Source organism: Urocampus carinirostris, chromosome 10, assembly GCF_059441175.1.
Source record: "Urocampus carinirostris isolate Australia breed hairy pipefish chromosome 10, RoL_Ucar_1.0, whole genome shotgun sequence".
NCBI lineage: Eukaryota > Metazoa > Chordata > Actinopteri > Syngnathiformes > Syngnathidae > Urocampus > Urocampus carinirostris.
In genome coordinates this window covers 10,874,982-10,895,912 of record NC_142358.1, presented here as the reverse complement: position 1 = coordinate 10,895,912, position 20,931 = coordinate 10,874,982, and the positions used below count along the sequence as shown (strand labels likewise).

At 37.2% G+C, this 20,931-nt stretch overlaps 1 protein-coding gene across 2 annotated transcripts in view; it reads left to right on the top strand.

The window, feature by feature from the left end:
- nlk2 (nemo-like kinase, type 2) overlaps window positions 1-20,931 on the top strand; it is a 33,675-nt gene extending 12,744 nt beyond the window's left edge. Inside the window, exons 7-12 of one of the 2 annotated variants that reach the window (XR_015851545.1) lie at window positions 919-1,020; window positions 2,702-2,788; window positions 3,542-3,740; window positions 6,351-6,853; window positions 7,150-7,243; window positions 11,135-11,152. Coding sequence is in view for 1 of the 2 variants with exons in the window: in XM_088345822.1 (XP_088201948.1) it covers window positions 919-1,020; window positions 2,702-2,788; window positions 3,542-3,740; window positions 7,150-7,243; window positions 11,135-11,189 (537 nt within the window). In the remaining variant the exon portion in view is untranslated. Of the gene's footprint in view, window positions 1-918; window positions 1,021-2,701; window positions 2,789-3,541; window positions 3,741-6,350; window positions 6,854-7,149; window positions 7,244-11,134 lie in introns of both variants that reach the window. The other variant, XM_088345822.1, reaches the window with a different exon arrangement.

Sequence of the window (20,931 nt, the reverse complement as noted above, 5' to 3'; positions counted from 1 at the left end):
CCGAATCAGTTATAAGATGAATGGAGCCATGTACTGTGCAGTTCTGAGGGACAACCTCCTCCCTTCTGCCAGGAAGCTGAAAACAGGTCATGGTTAGGTCTTTCAACCTGAAAATGCCCCGAAACATACAGCAAAGGTAACAAAGGGGTGGCTCAGGAAGAGCCATATTAAGGTCATAGAGTGGCCCAGCCAGTCTCCGGACCTTAATCCAATTTAAATTCTATGGATGGAGCCTAAGGTCCGCGCTGACAAGTGGCAGCCCACCAACCTTAATATCTTAAGAGAGGATTTGCAAAGAAGACTGGGCCAAAATACCACCTGGCATGTGTGCTAAGATTGTTTTAAACTACCACAAATGTCTGACTGCTGCACTACCAAGTAATAGGTGCTTTTGGCTGAGTCCAGAATGAATGCATCTATCATTAAGAGAATAGAATGATCATGTCTTCATTAGCAGGGACACCGATACTTATTACTTTCACTATAAATATGGGGTTGTTGTCCTCTCCTTGATCATTCGAACTCTTGTGGTCATTTTGGCCACTCCTGGAAATATTCTGAATCATGGCATGCTTTTTCCGTTGGTGACTTTTCCTCTCACTGGTTTTCTAAAGCATTAGCAATTTTAACCCTTTCAAGACTAGTAAGACGTGATTTTATTTTTAATGTACTTTGGTTTGTTTTGTTTGTGGTCTGAAAATTTGGCAAAAAATACAATCAACCAGGAGAAATACATGAGTCAACAAGGGGCAAGTTATTTTTTCCCATTGAAATGAATGTCAGCAAGGCCAGAATTGAACAGCATTTTACGTTAGACTTATACATTTGTTAAATAATCTAGGTACAATAATGTGTTTATATCCTTAAACTAAAATTTAGGTTTGCCCCTGTTTTAAAAATGTCTTTGTCTATTGATAGCTGGACTTGATCACTGACTTGTTGGGTACCCCTTCCATGGAGGCAATGAGGACAGCGTGTGAAGGAGCTCGGGCACACATTCTCAGAGGACTGAAAAAACAGGTAATCAGGTTGCTCTGACCAAAAACTTTTTCTTTCTGTTGAACAGGCTCACATGACATCTCAGTGTAGCTAAGTAAAATTTGGAAACTCGAAAATGAATTACACTTAATTGAAGTTACACTAAAAGTTATAGTATAAGGATAATGCTTCATTACTGCAAAATAGCACAATTTGAAATTGAAATTAAGTACTATCATGCCCTCAGAAGATGTGTATGCTCTAATCACCTCCATAATTTAACAATGTATTTATTCGTTGATTTGTTGCAATTTGTGTGGCATCTTTGTATTTCTTGATAATGCAAGCTTCTTTCCATGGTTATTACGTTTTTGCTTCCCTATTTAATATCACTGCAAACCTTGGAACCGAAAGCAAATAAAAACTGTTAAGATAAAACACTATTGCAACGTTGACTTTACAAAGCACACAAAATTTTAAATTAAATGAGTACAGACAAAGGCATTGTGGGAGGTAGTTGAGCCAATACGATAGTTCGTAAGTTGAATTGGTTCGTAAGTTGCTTCAGTGCTATAATTTGTATGTTTAAGGTTTATATTAGTATATTTCAGGCTTTTATATGTTACCTGTATTGTTTTGTAATAAAAAAATAAACATTTCATAAAATAATATGCTCTATAAAGATAAATGAAGTTAAGTGTAACTTACTTTTCGAAGACGCGCTTTAAGAGGTCTCCTGTGTTAGAGTGTGGCTAAAAAAAGCGATCCAACCATTTTCTTAACCGCATGAAGCTTTCTTATTCCACTTTCATTTCGTAAGAAACGGCTCGCCTCTCCTTTACACTTTACACCAACACCATATCGAATGGATGCACGAGATATTAAACAATAAAAATGTCAAAGTTCTTAGCGCACTGGAGATAGTATAGACATAGCATAGACAGTATAGAATGTTTACACACGAACTAGGAAGAGGAAGCAGATTTTTTTTCTTCCGGTGGATGCTGGGTGACCTCTCAAAGCGCCACACGCTGGTAGCCGCGGAAAGAAGCACTACAGTAATATCCTGTACTTGGAAAAAGGTGCACGCAATACAAAATATAACTTACAGCAATGTCCGGATATTTTTCGACATCCCGAAAAAAATGTATCTACCGTTTATCGTAAGTCGAATAGTCGTAAGTAGGGGAGCGTCTGTATCATTTTCATGATGCTGTGATGCAAACAAATAGCAAACCAGCATTTTAAATGCACCGCAAAGTTTAAATACATATAGAGGTGCTGTACATGGAAATGCTGTACATAGGGGCCAAAAAACATCCTATTCCACACTTTAATTGAAGTAAGGTGGGGTTGTTGTATCCTGCTACTGGTCCTAATGTATAGTGCATTTGGTAATGTTTCAACATTTCACATTTTCCGGGAGTTTGGAGCAAATTTCAACTGTTGTGTATATATACTGTTGTAACCAACAAGTTCCACTTAGAGCGTCATTGTAAAGAATGTAAACATCAATGTGTTTCAAACACTATTCACAATTTAATTGTAAGGTCTTATGTCTAGAATCATGAGGGCGGGAGAATGGATAATAGTAATCTAAAATGTTAAAATCATGAATTACTGTTAAATGTATCTGAATTCTCTAGTTTTATTTTGCTATGATTTTTAACCTTACACCAAAAAACCCATCTGCAATTAATACTGTGTTTTGCTTGATTCACAGCCATCCCTTCCTGTCCTTTACACTCTGTCCAGTCAAGCAACTCATGAAGCCGTCCACCTTCTCTGCAGGATGCTGGTGTTTGATCCAGTGAGTCATTATTTTGTGTTTGATATAAAAATAATTATCAAAGTTTCCAAATGCAATTGTAGGAGGAAATGAAACAATTATATGTGTTTATATTGTATGTGTTGTGTTAAAAAGTGTGAAAATGTTTTGCAAGTTAATCATTTCAATTTATGGTAACTTATTTCCACTTTTACTGCTATAAGGTGAATGAAATAAGAAACAAAAAGGGAAGAAACAGTTGTCACATTATTTCACAAAAACACAGTTCAAAGTGATGACGTGGTTTGCAGGAGTGTGCATTCCTAGTTCTATAGGGAATCGTTCCCTTGCCCTAACCAAAGAAGAGGAGGAACGAAGAGAAAGATAAAGAAGATAAAGAAGATTGAGTGTGAAGTGTAAGAGGAAGTAATGGGATTGGCCCTAAATACAAACAAACTGACAACATATTGTCATGGGAGCCTGATCTAGACACAAGTGTGTGGGCCTGATTGGAGGAGTCAAGCACCAGGTTGAAACTTGCGACCTCGCGTAAGCCATGACGAAATCTAACTTCAAATCACTGAAGGCAACAAAAGTGACCCAAGAAAATAAAACTTTTTTTTTAAATAGCCCTAAGCACAAATATAAGAAGTATCCTTTTAAATAAAAAATCTTGTCTGAGTCAGACATCCTTACTAATAGCAAGACAACTGTAATAAACCTAAGTACGATGAACAGTGCCAATCATCCATAGACATTGGAAAAAAGAATTTGAAGTGTCTTTTTCTCCCTCAGTCGAAGCGGATCTCGGCCAAGGATGCCCTGGCCCACCCTTATCTTGATGAGGGGCGACTCCGCTACCACACATGCATGTGTAAATGCTGCTACACAACATCATCTGGCCGTGTTTACACAAGTGACTTTGAACCCGTCACCAACCTCAAGTTTGATGATGGCTTCGAGAAGAATCTAAGCTCTGTGAGACAAGTAAAAGGTAAGTTGTTTTATTCTCAACTTTAACTATTCAGGAACATTTTATATTTGATTAACAGTTAAAACCAGGCATGGGCAATATTAATTTGATTTAACGGCTGCAAATTACACAATGCCCAACATCCTTATTTAAATGTGAACAAAGTCTGTGATTGCCCTAGACGCACCACAGGACCCGAGGACACAAGCTGTTAGAGGATCCGTAAACCGTGTGATATATAAATTACTGTATCTTAATTATATGTTATGCTCCATGCATGTTGTAAAAGCTCTAGCCTTGAGCATTAACCGTTGTGTGGAGTATGAGAACGTAACCCCATAATGTACTCTGATTCATTTTTTATAGTAGGCCGTACGCATGTTAAAAAGTACCATTTACAGAAAATTTTCAAATGTTTTTAGTCACTTTGTCATTCAAAGTGAACCATGGTTGGGTTGTCAAGGAAGAAAATCCTTTCAACAAAGTTGTGCAAAAGTTCAATGTCAAACAAATGTTAGAAAGACGAATTCTGTAGACAGCATTTTGCAATTACAGTTACTTTGGGAATTGTATTGCAACACAACAATCCTTGAAAAGCTGAATAAGCAGGTGATTGACTGCAATAGGAAAAGTATTTGTATTTGTTTCTAATTGCAGTAATCATTTTGGCTACATGTTTACAATAAACTGGGGCAAAGGAAGATCTATGAAATCAAATAAAATTTATTTGGAATGCAATTTTCAGACAACAAAATGCAACTCTGTAGTGCTGTATACAAATTAAAATTGTAGAATAAGACAAATCAACTCTTTTCTCCCCACCCAACATCCTGGAACGTCAAATACACAGACACACAATGATTGGGGAAAAAACACGATGGCAGGGCACAGACAAGCCATGTGAGGAAAGGAGCCTAAGTGAGGCATTCACACTGATAGAGATAATCTGAAATGAAAACTGCAGTAAAAGCTAAGGTTGCATAAAAAGTTTTTAAAAACACAATTCAAATAAAATTATTTATTTCATAGAAACTAAACTAACATTATGACTAGTGGTTTCACCACCTAAATTAGTTAATCCATTTATAAATTGTTACTGTGCTGTCCTCACTCGGAAGAAATTTTTTTGCCTGCTAGACAACTAGTGAAGAACGTCCCGAATAACCAGACTTCTTTTCCTAAGTTGCCGTTTATTGGGACAATGGCCTTAACGATTACTCTCATAAGTTAGCCGTAAAATTAAAACAAAGTACAAAATAGTCCCATTAGCTTGCTGACTTATCAGATACATTCTAAGCTAAGCTAAGACATGCTAACAACAATTCAAATGATTAAGCTACATACTTTTTCACAAAAATGTACCAAACTAAAATATTCAAGTAATCACAATGCGTTTCATACTTAAGGACATATTGCCCTTCTCAACAACTAAAAACGACTGTTCGAAAGTTGCCATCTTGGCTATCGTCAGGTTCTGCCTTTCTCTTTTACGTCCCATTTAGAAACAAACAAATACCATGTTGACCACAAGAGGGTACTCAGCCCAGTCCACAGAATGGTTATTGTATGCAGAATCAGTTATTTGTAACTATGCATTTCCATATGAAACCACCATATTTTCTGGTATATAAGTAACACCGGATTATAAGGTGCACTTTTTAATTTCTGGCCAATTTGGGTTTTTTTGGGTGCGCCTTATAGTCCAGAAAATACGATACCTAATACCCGTGAGTTTTCAAAATGCTCAGTTTAATATATAATCTTATCCTGACATTCTTTCTATGTAATTTTTGTCTTTTAAGTATTCATCATGTTTATCCTGGAGTGTCATGTCTAATCTCGTAAACAGTGTTTGTCATGAATGACATAAACCCATTTCTAATTATAGCTTCATCATTATGACAGAGTTAAACCACCAACAATTGACTTGTCATCAATGGCATAAAGCCATTTCTAATTTTAGCGTCATCAATATGACAGTGTTAAACCACTAAAAAATGACTATGACCACAGGGGATTTCTTATTGAAGCTTTAATTTCCTTCTCGGGATGGTGACAATTGCGACAATACAATCCAGTGCATTATAAACATGTGTCAAGTCGCATTTATTTTTCTAGCCCTTAATCACAAGACGTCTCAAAGGACTGCACAGGATCACAATTACACCATCCCCTGATCTTAAACCAACATGCGGACAAGGAAAAACTCAAAACCTTAGCACAAGGAAAATAAGAAACCTTGAGAAGGGGCATTACAAGTGGTAACCCCCTACCAGGATGACCAGGGTGCAATAGATGTGCCCATATGTTGGAGAAAATAAAATGCAAGTCAGCCATAGTATGAGTCAAACCACCAACAAATGATTGTGACCATTATAGAAGCTTTAATTTCCTTCTCCGGATGGTGAAACTTGTAACAATACAATCCAGTGCGTTGAAAACATGTGCCCATATGTTGGCGAAAAGGAAGTGCAAGTCAGCCATAGGATGAGTCATTTGTGTACTATGAGGGCCCAAGATCAGGAATTAAGCTTTAATAAACAAGAAATATTTATGTCAAACACTGCTTAATGTATTTACGTTATCAGCCGTCTACTATGTTTTAACCTGTCACCAAATTTCCATATCTAGGAGCTGTCATATCAGAAGACGGGTCAGAACCAAAAAACATGGCCAGGATAGCTTAAACCACAGCCGCACTTGCCAGACTCAAACCCACCTGGAGGGAAAAGAACATAGCAGTGATATCAATGATCAGATTCATGCAAGGGCTGGTTACTTCCATCTTGCTCTACGCTTGCAAGACATGGACTCTCACAGCAAAACTGGAAAAGAAAATCCAGGCCGCGGAGATACGATGCTACAGGAAACTTCTAGGCATCAGCTACTTCGCCCATGTGACAAACAAAACTGTCAGAGAGCAACACTGTCAGAGGGCACATTGGAACCAACAAAGAACTGTTCTGAACCGCGCACAGACATCAGTGGTATGGTCACGTCACAAGATAATGACGTGACTGACCAAGATCATTCTCCAAGGGGACAAGAGAAAGGGAAGAATGAAAAAAACCTGGGACGAAAGCTTGAAGGAATGGACTGGTGCCAACTTTTCCACGAACTAATAACAGGCCAAGGTTCGTCAACAGTGGAGAAGGCTGTCCAGAGTTGCGTCCTCATTGGTGCCCTGTTGACCCATGCTGTCTAGGGATCCGCGAACTTAAAACCATGAACTATGTTTTCAACACATAAAAATATTTATAAAAGAAATTCAATTGCCTTATGGGAAACACTCATTTTCCTCGTATTATTATACAGAGACAGGCCAGTCAGGCTTATTTATAAATGTGACCCACGGTTTACAATCTTTGAATAAGAACACTTTGGTTTCTTAAGTTTGACCTGTGTTATTTCTCCTCCAACCCCATCTCAGAGATCATCCATCAATTCATTTTGGAACAGCAAAAGGGGAGTCGAGTACCACTGTGCATCAACCCTCAGTCAGCTGCTTTCAAGAGTTTCATCAGGTGGGTGCCAGAATGATTGTCTTGAAGTTCAGCTTAAGAGCTTAGTTTTTAATAAACGCTTTATTCTAAATCAATCATAATATTTTATGAACTCGGTCATTTGGTCTCAATCACTGCTAGGAGATTCCTCCTAATAACTACCACGTTGTTCTTTAAACAAGCGAAGACACAACTAAATGAACCAAAGAACACGTCCATGTTCATCGTTCTTTGAATAGCTGAGTGCCAGCTCGGCCTTAATTGCACTTAAGCCTCTTTTCCATAATACCCATTCCTCAACACACCCATAGGCCAACGATAGCACCTGCTTTGTTTTTCAGACGCCAAATAGGACGTGGGTTAGCTTAGTTTGGTTTTACAACTCTTACATCAAATGAAGGCAAACACACGCTACAGTGCCTTGCAAAAGTATTGGCCGCCCAAGAACTTTGTCATCTTGCCACATTTCAGGCTTCAAACTAAAAATATTTTATCAAAGTCTACAACATGTGACACACCATTGTGCAGTGGAACCAAATTGGTTTTAAAACGGATAAAATAAAAGTAGGTGTTGCATAAACATTGTCCCCGTGTTCTCTTACCAAGCTAACAGATTCCCTGATGACTTCTGAATGATCTACCTAAATGACTAATTTTACAACATTTACACATCTCTCAGAGCACTGTGCGAGCAATAATATCAAAATGGAGAGAGCATAAAACTACTACAAACCTACTAAGACCTGGCTATCCCTCTAAACTAAACAAATCAGAACAGCAACCAAGAGGCCCATGATCACATTGGACGACCTGCAGGCATACACAACCGAGGTGGTACGATCTGTGCATAGGCTCAGTGCCAGCGCGGTACCAAACAAAGGCCTATTTGTTGTTTGTGAGAAGCCACATCAGAAACACAAATAACATGTGGAACAACATTCTTTGGTCAATGAGAAAGAAATTGACATTTTTTGGCTGAATGCAAAGCGTTGTTTGGCATATGTGTATCACTGCACATCACTCTGAAAACACCATCCCCACTGTCAAACATGGTGGTCGCAGCATCATGCTCTTGGCCTGCTTTTATTCAGCAGGTCCTGAGGAGATCGTTCTGTTGATGGAAAGATGGATGGGGCGAAATACAGGGCAATTCTTACCAAAAACTTGTTGGAGTCTGCAAGAGACCTGAGAATGGTGCGCATGTTCACCTTTAAATAGGACAATGACCCTAGACATATAGCAAAATATACAATGGAATGGTTTCAGACTAACAATATAAATGTGTTAGAACAGCCAAGCCAAAGTCCAGAACTCAATCCTATTGAGAATTTGTAGAAATATTTGAAAAATACCGTGCACACGCGATCACCATTAAACCTTGAGGAACTTGACCTGTTTTGTAAGAAAGAATGTTTGAAGATGTTCAAAACTTATAAAAACAAATTTGGCTTCATTTTATGATTGTGCTTTGCATATGGTTGATTGTTAGAAAATATTTTGAGGTTTTTATCTATAAGTTTGAAGCCTGAAATATGGCAATGTGTCAAAAAGTGTTTCAGTTTTTCAGCTGCTGCAGGACTTTGTCCGCCGACAGAATGTTTAAAAACCTTAAAATGTACTTTAACAGGGAGTAATAGCAGAGTTTGCAATTTTAATTGCTGGAATGAAAACCTAAATGTTTTGTATCGAGTGATGCACGATTATTATGGGGCCAATAGTTGTGGGACAGTTGACTGCAAAACATGACATCATAGATATTGGCCCGATAGCAAAAATTAGAATTAGAATTAGAATTTTGTCAGTTGGAGCCACTCTAAAATATTTAATAAACTGTTAGAAAGATTTAAACCATTACAATATATTCATCTTCACTAACTCACTACCTTTGCGTGATGTGCGCAAGACATGACCAGAGGTGGGTACAAAATGTAAACATTGCATTTAAAGAGGATTTGTGCATAAATATTGCAACTGGAATAAATGCCAACACAAGTTCAGGCACTGCACATTCGTTCGACTGTATTTAAAAACGAATGAAAATCAATTCCTACCTCTTACGCATATTATTGCTGTCGTGTTAAAAACACGAATCTCCACGTACCTTTTTTTTTTTGCATGTTTTACATTGTAAACATTTCACATATACAATTTCTTTTCAAACACATTAAAGTTGAGAAATGTCGCATGACAATGTGTCGGTAAAAAGTAAAAAAAAAAACATGCTTTTTTTTCCTAAGTTGCTCTAATGTCGCTCTTTAGTACAGTGCAACAGAAAACTAGTGCTACAAAGCACAAGAGAAAAACTACAGTGACTCAAAGTAACCAAGCTTCACTGTTTTTCTTAGTGTTTTGACCAGCCTTTTATCAAAGTTTTTGTTTTTTTGTGTGTACCTACAGCAGTAAAATAAATGAAGAATTCTCAACCTACGAGTATTATTACTAGGAGGGGCCAAATAATAAACAATGTCTCTTTAATTCCTGAATTAAATAAGCTTCAAAGCTTTTATTTTTGAGTTAAAGCTTTAAATTATATTTTTTATTTTAATTTCTGTTGAATTAAGAGATGTAATTTAATAGTATGTTAAAACGTATAAGCAACCTTTTTTTGATAAACTTCAAACAGCAAAATCTTTAGATTTTTTTTTACAAATTTGTCAGTCAAAAATGCTTTCTATGCCTTGAAATTTTTTGTACAGCTCTTCAAGAAAATGTGCACAAACCTCCCACATTTGGTTTTGTCACTTAAAAAGCAACTATTTGTTCGAAATGTATGGCATGAGAACAACTTTACAGGCCCACAGCTAAAGCTGGATACCGGACTTTTAAGGAATGCCCAAAATCCCAAAGTTGGCCCAAAATCTGAACTTGTGCCTTACAATCTGGTGCACTTTATAAGCGAAACAAATTGGCAAAGCGTTACCATATTTGTGCTATACTGGCAACTGGGATAAAACCGTGGTGCAATAGTAAAGCGCATCTGCATCCTAAGCACTAGACCATGGATGGTTGTTCACAAATGCATAACATTGAATACAAGGGGAATCAAACCAGGGTCCCGGCAGAGAGAGCACTGGATCTTACTCACTTGATGACTAGGGGTTCAGTCAACACATGTATTAGATAGATAGATAGATAGATAGATAGATAGATAGAAGTAGCGAAAATAACACGGGAGCTGCTGGAGTGGCTGCCATTCGTGACGGCGCCGGAAGTGGGTATTGGCATTAGGTCTTATTTCATTATCACACTATTCTTAGTCACAGTACCACCAGATATGTTAGAGAAATGAGAAAACAAAAAGTGATTAAAAATCACTTTTAACATTTTGTTTCACTTTTTCTCAGCTCAAACTAAGCAGAATAAGTGACAAACGTTTTGAATACTTGCCATGCGAATTACTTCCCACATTACCTTTCTTTTTCTTCAGTTCGGAACAATCAAATTACTTCTAACAGTGCCTTTCTCTTCATTCAGTTCAGGATCTTGTGCGCTCTGTAAAAACTTTGCGAGTCAGTGCTACAATACTGCATTTTAGTAGTCCCCAACCTTTTCTGTACCCCAGACAAATTAAATGTCTGTGATTAGATTAAACCTAATGCCTTTTCATCTATCGTCTGTATCTTCAGTGCATAGGTACCGATGATCCAGGTTCTATTCCTGCTGCATCGAATGTTGTGCAATTGTGATCAGTGACATATTCCGACCGATAATTAAAAAAATTTTTTTATACAATATGTGTGTTACTTTTATTGTGCAAACTATAGCCCTTACTATAGTTTTAATTTCATGCATTTTGTAATCCAGAGTGCATTATATATGAAAAAAATTTGGGGCGTGCGCTTTATCGGTCAGAAATTATGGTAACACACTTGTAATCTTTAACTTCCCCCTGCTTCCTGCTTTCCGTCTTAGCTCCACAGTGGCCCAGCCCTCGGAAATGCCTCCTTCTCCATTGGTGTGGGAATAGCTGCTGTTGTGCTCAAGCTTGTTTCTGCCAACCGCCAAGACGGGAAATCACGAAAGCATCTCAAAGTCTTCTGTCATCTGAGTAGCGTTTCACTGGAGAGCCGAACTCATTGCTGGTCGTATGCTCAAATACGTAAAAGGAAAAATATCCGCAAACTACTGCTTATGTTATTTTGTTAGAGGGTTGAAAGTAGGAAACATGTCCTGTCGGGCAGTGGTTGGCAACCACCGGGTTGTTCAAGACCGAGTTGCAGAGAAAGAAAAAAAAAGTTGTCCTTGGGTTTTGCTTATATAGTAATCCCTTGCCGAATCGTGGTTTACTCATTGCGGTTTTGCTACTTAGCGTGTTTTCATTATGTTCTGCATTCTGGTTGGCTTAACATAGGAAGATGATTTATTTCGCTAAATAATTTGGACCTCTGCCTGTTAAACTCACATTGGAGCCACATGCGGCTCCCTTGCGCCTGCCTCCCTGGCGTGTACTCAAAAACGTTTGATAATGAAAAAATATATAGTTTCTGTACGACTGAACCAGTAGGAAAATTATGTTTTCCACATGATGGTTGCGAATTATTATCTAAAGTGGACTATGTTCTTAATCTATACAGTTGTGCAATAAAAAGACAAGATTTATTTTTAAAACAGTAAAGTAGAGAAAATATTTGTAGAAAAAAAAATGTACAAAGTACATTCCTTTTATTTGTGAAACAAATACCCGACCCTATAAATTGGGTTTGTTCTTGAGTAATACACAAAAGGTTTATACTTTTTGACTATCGCGGGACGTTTTGGGAATTAGGGATTAGTGTACTGTAGTTATTCATATATATACCCGCAATTCTTTATGCCTAAAATAAGCTCAAAGTTTGAAAGGTTTTACAGTGGTCAATTACTGTATTTGAGCAATGGTTGATCAGTTGCGCAGTACCCCCAACAACTTTTGCTTGATATTGGATGCAAGAGAAATCAAACCCAGATTGCGATATTTAGAGCTCCATTGATGACATAGGAAAAGGCATTACATTTTATCTCATCATCACACTATTGTTACGGTACCATGATCTCTCATCATTTTTGTCTTTATGGGACATGTGGTGAGTCAATTTTTGTACAACGTCGTTTTATGCTGAACATTACAACCTTCTTCAATGGTACACTGTAATGGAGCATTATTGGAATGAGTTCTGCTAAAACAAGGTTGTATGATTGACCTATCACATGCGCCTTTAAGATAAAAAAATTCAGACAATGTGATACCGTGAGGAAAAATAGTGTGATTATAAGATGAAATCAAATGCCTTTTCCCATGCCATCCAGATTCCAAATGGTCTAGTATTACCACAGCTGATATAGGCGTGCTATTAATATTAGTAGTATTTGTATTGTTATCATTATTAATTTTATGAGTGGGCTGGGATATCAAACTGGCGTGATACAGAAAAGGTTTCTGACCACTGCTGTAGAGCATGTTATCCACAAAGATTTTAAGTCAATCTGCTCTGAAATTATTGATTTGTTCTATATATTTGTATATATATATATATATATATATATATATATATACACACACAAGACATTTGTGTTTTAAAGATCGGTTTTTCAAAAGCTTTGATCTTGACTTTCCCCTGTGGCAAGGCTTGTACTACTACAGTTGTCCTGCAGTTAAGTTACCAAATGAGTAAGAACCCAAACTATTATTCTGACAATCGATTGTAGCTGCTTTTTTTAACAACTCAGAAATACTCGTGACTGGCTGGCAACCAGTTCAGGGTGTCCCCTGCCCACTGCCTGATGACGGCTGGGATGGAATTTTGGGTGCTTTTAAATGCTTAAAATGTTTGCAATGTTTCTTATCAAGTCTGCTCAGAAAAATGACGATGACGCCGACACTGCTCTGGTGGTTTTGCTTTGCCATTCCACTTCTTTCCTCATCATTAACGGCATCTAGTATGAGTTTGTATGGCAGTGTCCTTTGAAGCGCCATCGCCCCCTATGGGTTGCGCCAAAGAGGACAGGTGGATGCTACACCTAAATAGGGAACTATGAAATGTGTATCATTACAAGGATCACAGATCAAGGTATAGTTTCCCAGTGGTAAATTGTAATGTAAACGTTTTATTCAGACCTACAAATATATTTGCAAGATTTAAAAATAATGTGTCTCAATCAATGCTCATGCATGGTCAAAAATTACATTTGTAAATTGCAGATATATTTGTGGAAACAGTATATTAGTGCAAAATACGTGATTTACACTGGATTTCTTTTATACTGGAGAAATTAGAAATTTGACTATGAAAGTCCTTAAAAAGTGCTAGAATTTGGCCATTAAAAAAATGTAAAAACCCTGTAAACTGTTTCATTTTAATCAATGCTTTATTATTAACCTTTTATGTTTTGAATTGTTGAGATTGTTTTCTCATTTAAAAAAGGTTGTATAATGTTGCCAATACATTTCAAATCAAGTGTACACATGTATGCTAGGCACTAACTTTAAAAGAGTTTTTTTACACTACTGTATGTACTACTTCATGCATTATTATTTTACCAAAGATGATGATGACATGCGCTCAAGTAAAATATTTAGATTTTAGATCAAATGGTTTTGCTTGATATCAGCCCAATTTTGGGTACGTAAACAAATATTTTTAAGCAAATCCTATATTCCTTAACCACACAATTCATCAGTTTGAGTCGACATGTTTTAAATTGAAAAATTAACCAACATACAGATGTGAAGTCTTAACACCTCATAAATGCATGTTGTAATGGATGCCATTGAAGAGATAGATGCAGAACTTTGTTGACTTGTGAGGCACTTAAATTTATTTGAAATGGGTTGATGGTGATCACATGATCACATTTGTCAAATACTAGAATAGAATTTCCCAACAGTATTATGTTCCATGGGCCCCTACTATTCTATACTGGGGCTAGAACTGACAACTATTTTAATTGTCGACTCAAATAATTGGATAATTACTTTTGATTGGTTGACAGCAAAAGGCTATAAATAAGCATTCAGAATTGTCCATATCTAAGTTCTAAACCTACCTGGAAAAAGACCAGGTTCAAAATCAGTATTAACTCAGACTATCCATGCTAAGAAAAGTTAGAGTATCAACATAGTTACGTCTGAGATTGGCTCAGTTTTGTCTGCTGTGCTTGGACTGCATGTATTTCATTTTAAATACATATGTCTGGCATAACGCTCAAGCTCTATTTTATAGCGATATGTACACGTATAAAATGTTCAATGCATGTCATCAAAACCGTATTTGTTTGATTGTTACTTGAATGAGGCAAATTAGACTCCGTTTTCTCAGCTGTCCAATATGATTTATCTTTAAATGTTTGTACTTCACTGAGGTACTGCCATGATACACATGATTTGCGTTGCAAACTTTCCAAGTAGGCCAATTTCTTTTCAATGTATCCAGGCTAAAATTCTCCCAAACCTTAGAAGTTTTGGTACGCATAGATGATGTTTATGCCACTCTCAGAAGAGATTATAATCATTAAAGATGCCTCACTCTGTCAGTAAAAAGGGGAGACAATAGTCGACATTAGAATTCTTCATATTTCTGTCCACGATGTCGACTAATTGTTGGATCCCCAGTTTACACACGACATTTTGTGTTTGTAAGAGTTACGAAATGTCTACTACTTATCCATCTCTGCAGGCAGCCATTTTAAAAATACATTTTTCGAGTGATAATGAAAAGATACTTGTTAATGCTTAATGAGCAATCATGGTTGTGCTTCAGAAAGAAGGTAAACTGAACACTGGGCTACTTCACTTTAAGGGAAGTCTCTAAACGGCGCCCTAGAGATGGCTATAAGCGGGTGGATTTTGCTTCTTAACTCACCTTAAACGCAACACATTTGAAATACGCCAATCATTTAAACCAAAGAACAAACCCTATTTACAGGTTAAAAATAAAATGGGATTTTATAAAAAAAAAAAATTTTTTACAAATAACCTCTGCCAATTTATAATTTAAAAAAAAATCATGGGTGGAAGTAAATACAGGACACTACTGTTTTAATTTAGATGACATTTTGTTGCCATCATGCGGACATTATTGGAAATAGAATAAGGCGTAAATATGCTCTTACCTTTGGATGTCTAAAAGCCTAACTTTGTCGAAGATAGAAAGCATCTTCTTCTGCCTTTTGGGCCCAGCCCCTGGCGCTTTTGTCGGTTTTGTTAACATCAGCTTTCAGAGAAACTCAAAATTGAAAAAGATTTGTGCAAACGTAATGGAGGTCGGTCAGGCTGTTTTATGTACGTGTACAACTTGGATTGCAACGTTATTGACGCACTGGCAGACACAGGCAGAAAAGGGGTGGGGCGGATGTTTAGCCAATCAGAATTCAGAACACAATGCACGATGAAAATCCGCAAAGTAGCAAGCCATGAAAAGTAAACCGCTATACAGTGAGCGATTTACTATATTCATTAAAATGCAGTATTTAAACCAAAGGGGGCACATACAAAATATTAAGAAATCGTTTGGGTTTACTCCTGCTTAAAGTTATTTCGTCAGGAGCTCTTACGTTTTTTATTTTTAACATGTTAATATGCTCCAAATGACATGTACATGCTGGGCAAACTGATACAAATATTCCAACTTCTAGTAGGTAATGATAGATAGGTAAAGTAGAGAAAAAAATAGTGCGCAAGCACTAAATAATAGTCAAACTATCCCAACCTTGGCGTCATATGCACTCTTCTTTGCAAGTTTTCAATAGTCAATATATGACCATGTGCGTTAGAAGCCTTCTTCATTTCAAGCAGGGAGAATAAAAACACATGTTACACTTATTTAAAACAAACTTTATTTTTTATCAGCTGGCAGTGACTTAACTAGGCTGGCAGTGAATGAGTTAAAATATGTCCTAAAGAGTTTTACAGTTCCAGCCTTTCCATTGACATTCGTTTGTCCTAAGATGAAAAAAGCATGCTAGTGAGTTGTCCTGATGGAAACAACCAATAGCTAACAGACTTGACCGTAACTGTTTAACATTATTCTTCCCTGAAACGCAATTATTAAGATGTAGCAGGTTGTCTTTGGGTGAAATGAAGAAAAACATAGACTTTGCTTATCTTGTATCCTGCAGAGCAATTTCACTCAAATATTACTGTATGGATTCTCATTTTTTAGCCTTCTCTTCCATGACTTCCCTAACCTTTTGTTGGACGGATTAATTATCATGCAAATTATCGTTTACGGATCCCTTAACCGGCTGGCTCTCCAGGGCACCACTGAGGAAACAACTGCTGTTGATTCCTGGCCTGTTGCACCATTTGATGTTGTCGGCCCAGTTATTTTTTGGTCTTCCTCTCCTGTCCCCTAGGACTGTGTCCTGGAGAATGACCTTGGCCAGTCCTGAGGATCATATGACGTGACCATACCACTGCAGTTTTTGTCAGCGCACAGTTGAAAACCGTACTTCATAGGGTCCAATGTGCCCCCTGATGGTGTTATTTGTCATTTCGTTTGTTCACATAGCCTATGTAGCTGATGCCTAGAAGTTTCCTGTAGCATCTCATTTCCATGGCCTGGATTTTCCTGTTCCAGCCTTGCTGTGACAGTGTCTCACAAGCAAAAAGGAAGATGGAAATTCGCAGTGCTAGCATGAGTTTGATCTTTGATTTCATTGCTATTTTCTCTTTCCTATTGATGGGTTTAAGTCTGGCAAGAGTGGCTGTGGTTTGCGCTATACTGTCCATGATCTCTGCGTCTTTACTCCTTTCTGATACGACAGATATTTTTGTGACAGGTTGAAGCTCTCTGTGGTTGGTTATGATGTTTGTGTTGATACCTTGGGCATTGTTGGTCATTACTTTTTTCTCTGTGCTGACTTCCATCCCATATTGGGTTGATGCCTTTGCCAGGCTATTCACCAGATATCTGAGTTTATTTTCTTTTCCTGCCAGTCCTGCAATATCATCAGTCAAACGCAAATACTGTACATCAAAGTGAGGCCCACACAAGACCTACACAGATGCTTCGTTTTTTAAGAGGTGAAAAAAGCTTTCGGCAGCCCGGCAAGACCCAGTCTTATCTTGAAAACTGCCTATTTTGAAAAAGGATTACGGAGAGAAAGAATTGAGAAAGAATTGTACCATGCTTAAAGCCAGTAAAAACAGCAATAGTTTTCGCTCAAGGTTGTAATTATTTTTTTTCTAGTTTCAAATGCACTGTCACGGATTCAGCTTTTGTCTCAAGGTGCTGTATAGATAAAGGCAGGTTGGTGATACATTCACCATCAAATAAAACACTTCATGAGCGCTCTTCAAAGAGCATATACAGGAACTAAATAGCATATTGTTTCTGTCATATGAGTATGAGGTTTGTCCATCTCTTCTACTTGTACACTATCCATTAAAATATGTAAAGCAAATGATTTAATATATTTTTAGAATTATTTTCTATCCTGTTGCATAAGCTCCCGCAGCTGAAACTATGGTCATGTGTGGCCAGTCTATAAGCACTACCTTCTAAATCTTGCCTACATACCGTAATATCCTTTTAAAAATTATTTCTCTCTCAAGTATTTTATTAAATATTTATCCTGGAGTGCCAAGTCTAATCTCGTTGTAAACAATGTTCTCCACGTTGTTATCAATGACAAAGACGATTCTAAATCTAATGTACATAATTATGTGAAATAAAGAAGCTAAAATAGACACCATTCTAAAACAAACCCCTGTATAGAAATTGTATTAGCCTGCACATTTTAAGGCTGTCAAGTTCATTTTGCTTTGAAACTTTGCAAACAAATATGTATATTTTCTTTCTTTTTACCCTGCAACTACTATATTTAGTGGATAGACCAATGTTGTTGGTAGAAAATCACGCCATGTCAGCTGTGTTTGGTTGTGTGTACAGCTCGTTGGTAGATAAATCTAAAGAGAAGCTTTGTTTTTGTTATTGATGTTTACTGTGTAATTGCAGCAACACTGCGTGAATAGATATAGAAAGGATTCACTGCGTTGGTCTCTACCTCTTGAGCTCTCTTAGTTTTGTTTACCTCCAAACGTTGGTTGAGATGAATCAAAAACACACGAATGTCCATTGAAGCTTTTGTATGGAAATGATCAAACCTGTGGACTTTCTACTTAGCATTCAACTCAAAATTTGAGTCACCTTATTTTTTTCTCTTCCTATTTCCCATCAGTAGCCAATGTTTACCTGACTGTTAGCACGTTTTATTCATAATAATAGGCAAAATTACTTCTTGAGCCCAAATGGCCCTTTGTTCAAAAGCACAAGTGGCAAGCACATCAATCAACATATGAAAAGAAGTACATATAATTCTCCATTGTTTATTTATACCAAATTGGATGAACTTTGTAAAAGATCTTATATAACCTTATTTTCCCTACTCATATTTGATCATATATACGAGTCTCTGCGTAAATGAAATTGAACGTTTCTATATGGTTTTTAAGGCTTTAACAAAAGGTTGCAACATCAATGTTGATGCAATTAGGTGGGTACGCACATAAAAAAGCTTCTGACTGAACCGTCTAATAAAAGGCTCTATGCCAGGGGTGGGCAAACTACAGCCGGTGGGCCACTTACAGCTTTTTAATCAGCCTGATCAATGAAAATGTTAAAAATATCGCTATATTACAGGGTGCTCCAAAAGTCTTCGGCTCATTGACATTCAATATCTCAGAAACTGTTAAGAATATTAATACATCTGGTAGAATTCAGAAAGTTTGTAAAGTCAATTATTACATGGAATGTTTAATGTGAACACCATTGGTCCCATGACACTCATCAAGCTGATAGTCAATGTTTTCCTAAACGCGTCCCAGCATTGTCAATGATTGCATCAGCTTCTGTTTTTAGGGCCTTCAGTTCATCAACATGTCCTGCAATAGGGGGCACAAATCTGGTGTGAGATCTGGGGATCAGGGTGGCCAGGACATGAGATTGTTATTCCGCCCAGACCGTCCAATCCATCTGTCTACCAGTGTTGTGTTCAGAAACTGACAATTTCTGAGGTTCCAGTGCGGTTGCTCCCCATCCATTTGAAAAATTAAGTAACCAGGCTCTTTTTCACTTAATCAACATGTTTAGGTATGGCTCACTATTGACTGTTGCCCTTTCAAAGAAGAATGGTCCATAGACAGCTTCCTTTGACTTGATCACCTTTGGAGAATCTGCTGATGCTCAAGAAGTTCCTGTGAGTTCTCATGCTTGTTAACTTTGCCATGCACATGGGAAGTCCCCTCACTGCTAAAAACAAGCCGTTTGTCAAATCAGTTGTTTTCCATCTTCTGTTGCATTTTAATGCTAAAGTCACAACGAGCTGGTTTGTTCATTGTCCTTCTACTGTTCTGCTAACTACCTTATACGACTTCACGTGCAGACACACCAATTCGTTGTTGTAGGACACCGAGTTTCCCTAATGGCTCTTCTGATCGATTTACGAGTGTTCTGCTGGAAAGAAGTTCAAATTTGTTAAGTCACATCTGAATTTGGGGGGCGTCCCGTTCTTTTAGCTGGGGATTAGCAACCATCCCTTATGAATTTACCATGCCATCACGTTGGACTGCCTCTCTGTGGCTCCTATCGAAATTTTCTGCAAAATGCACCTTGAACAACATTCTGTGGTTCCGTTTTCGCAATTTCAAGCACACAAAATGTCTTCTGGTTGGTGGGATGCCATTAATGGTTCTGAAAATAAATGTATAAATCAACAGCCTTATAAAATCTTAATATAAAACAAAATTGTATTGTAATTAGCTCTAAAATGGCACAACTTTCATTTTGATACCATGCATAGTTAGAGAGATGTATAAATTCAAATGTGCCCAAGACTTTTGGAACACCCTGTATGTAAAAAATGCAGGGTCCCTTGCTACTTGGACACTCGAATACCCAAATAGCAAAGGACACTTCACAAAGTAAGTGTTTAAAAAAGGGAAATCATTTAATTCTTTCATTCCATGTATTGCTGAGGTGTCAGATTCTAGACTGTCGGCAGATACAAAAAAAAAACAAAAACCAATCATTTCTTCCCCCGGCCCAATTCTTTTTTAACCCAATGCGCCCCTCTACTCAAAAACAATGCCCACCCCTGCTCTACACTATGCTAAGCTTAATGACTGCAGGTATAATATTCAGTGACAGGCTGCAGACTTTTTAGTTTGTGAATTGCTTTACAGAAAGAAACACAAAATATTTAACAGTATTAAATATAAAGTACGTCAAAAAATATTTGCTTGCTTTTTAAAAAACCTGCTGTGCATACCAATTGGATCTGAATTGAAAATTCTCAGTAAGGAATGCAACTGTCAGCAGTCTAAGTTAATCCACATCTTTGCCATCCCTTCTGTGACCGTTTTATTTGCGCATTGTTTTATTTTGTGTTAGAATGAAGTACTTGAATCAAATTCTACCCACTTCGAATATTGTATATGTTGGATAATATCCTTTTTGTGAAACTTACCACACTTTTGCAACCACTGGATTTAATTTTCTATTTTTAAAAACGTTTTTATGAAGTTTGATGTTTTAATAAGATGCACTGTTTCCTGAATAAATCACTAAATGCATATGTTCACACACACTGAGTACATAAAAGTGTTCATTTCTGAACTGTAAATCAAGCTTTATGATTAAATATTCACAGAATGATTGTCATTGGAGATTTTAAATCTTCCCAAATGATTAATCTGTAAATTGTTAACAAAATTAAATGTGACATTTGAAAAATTA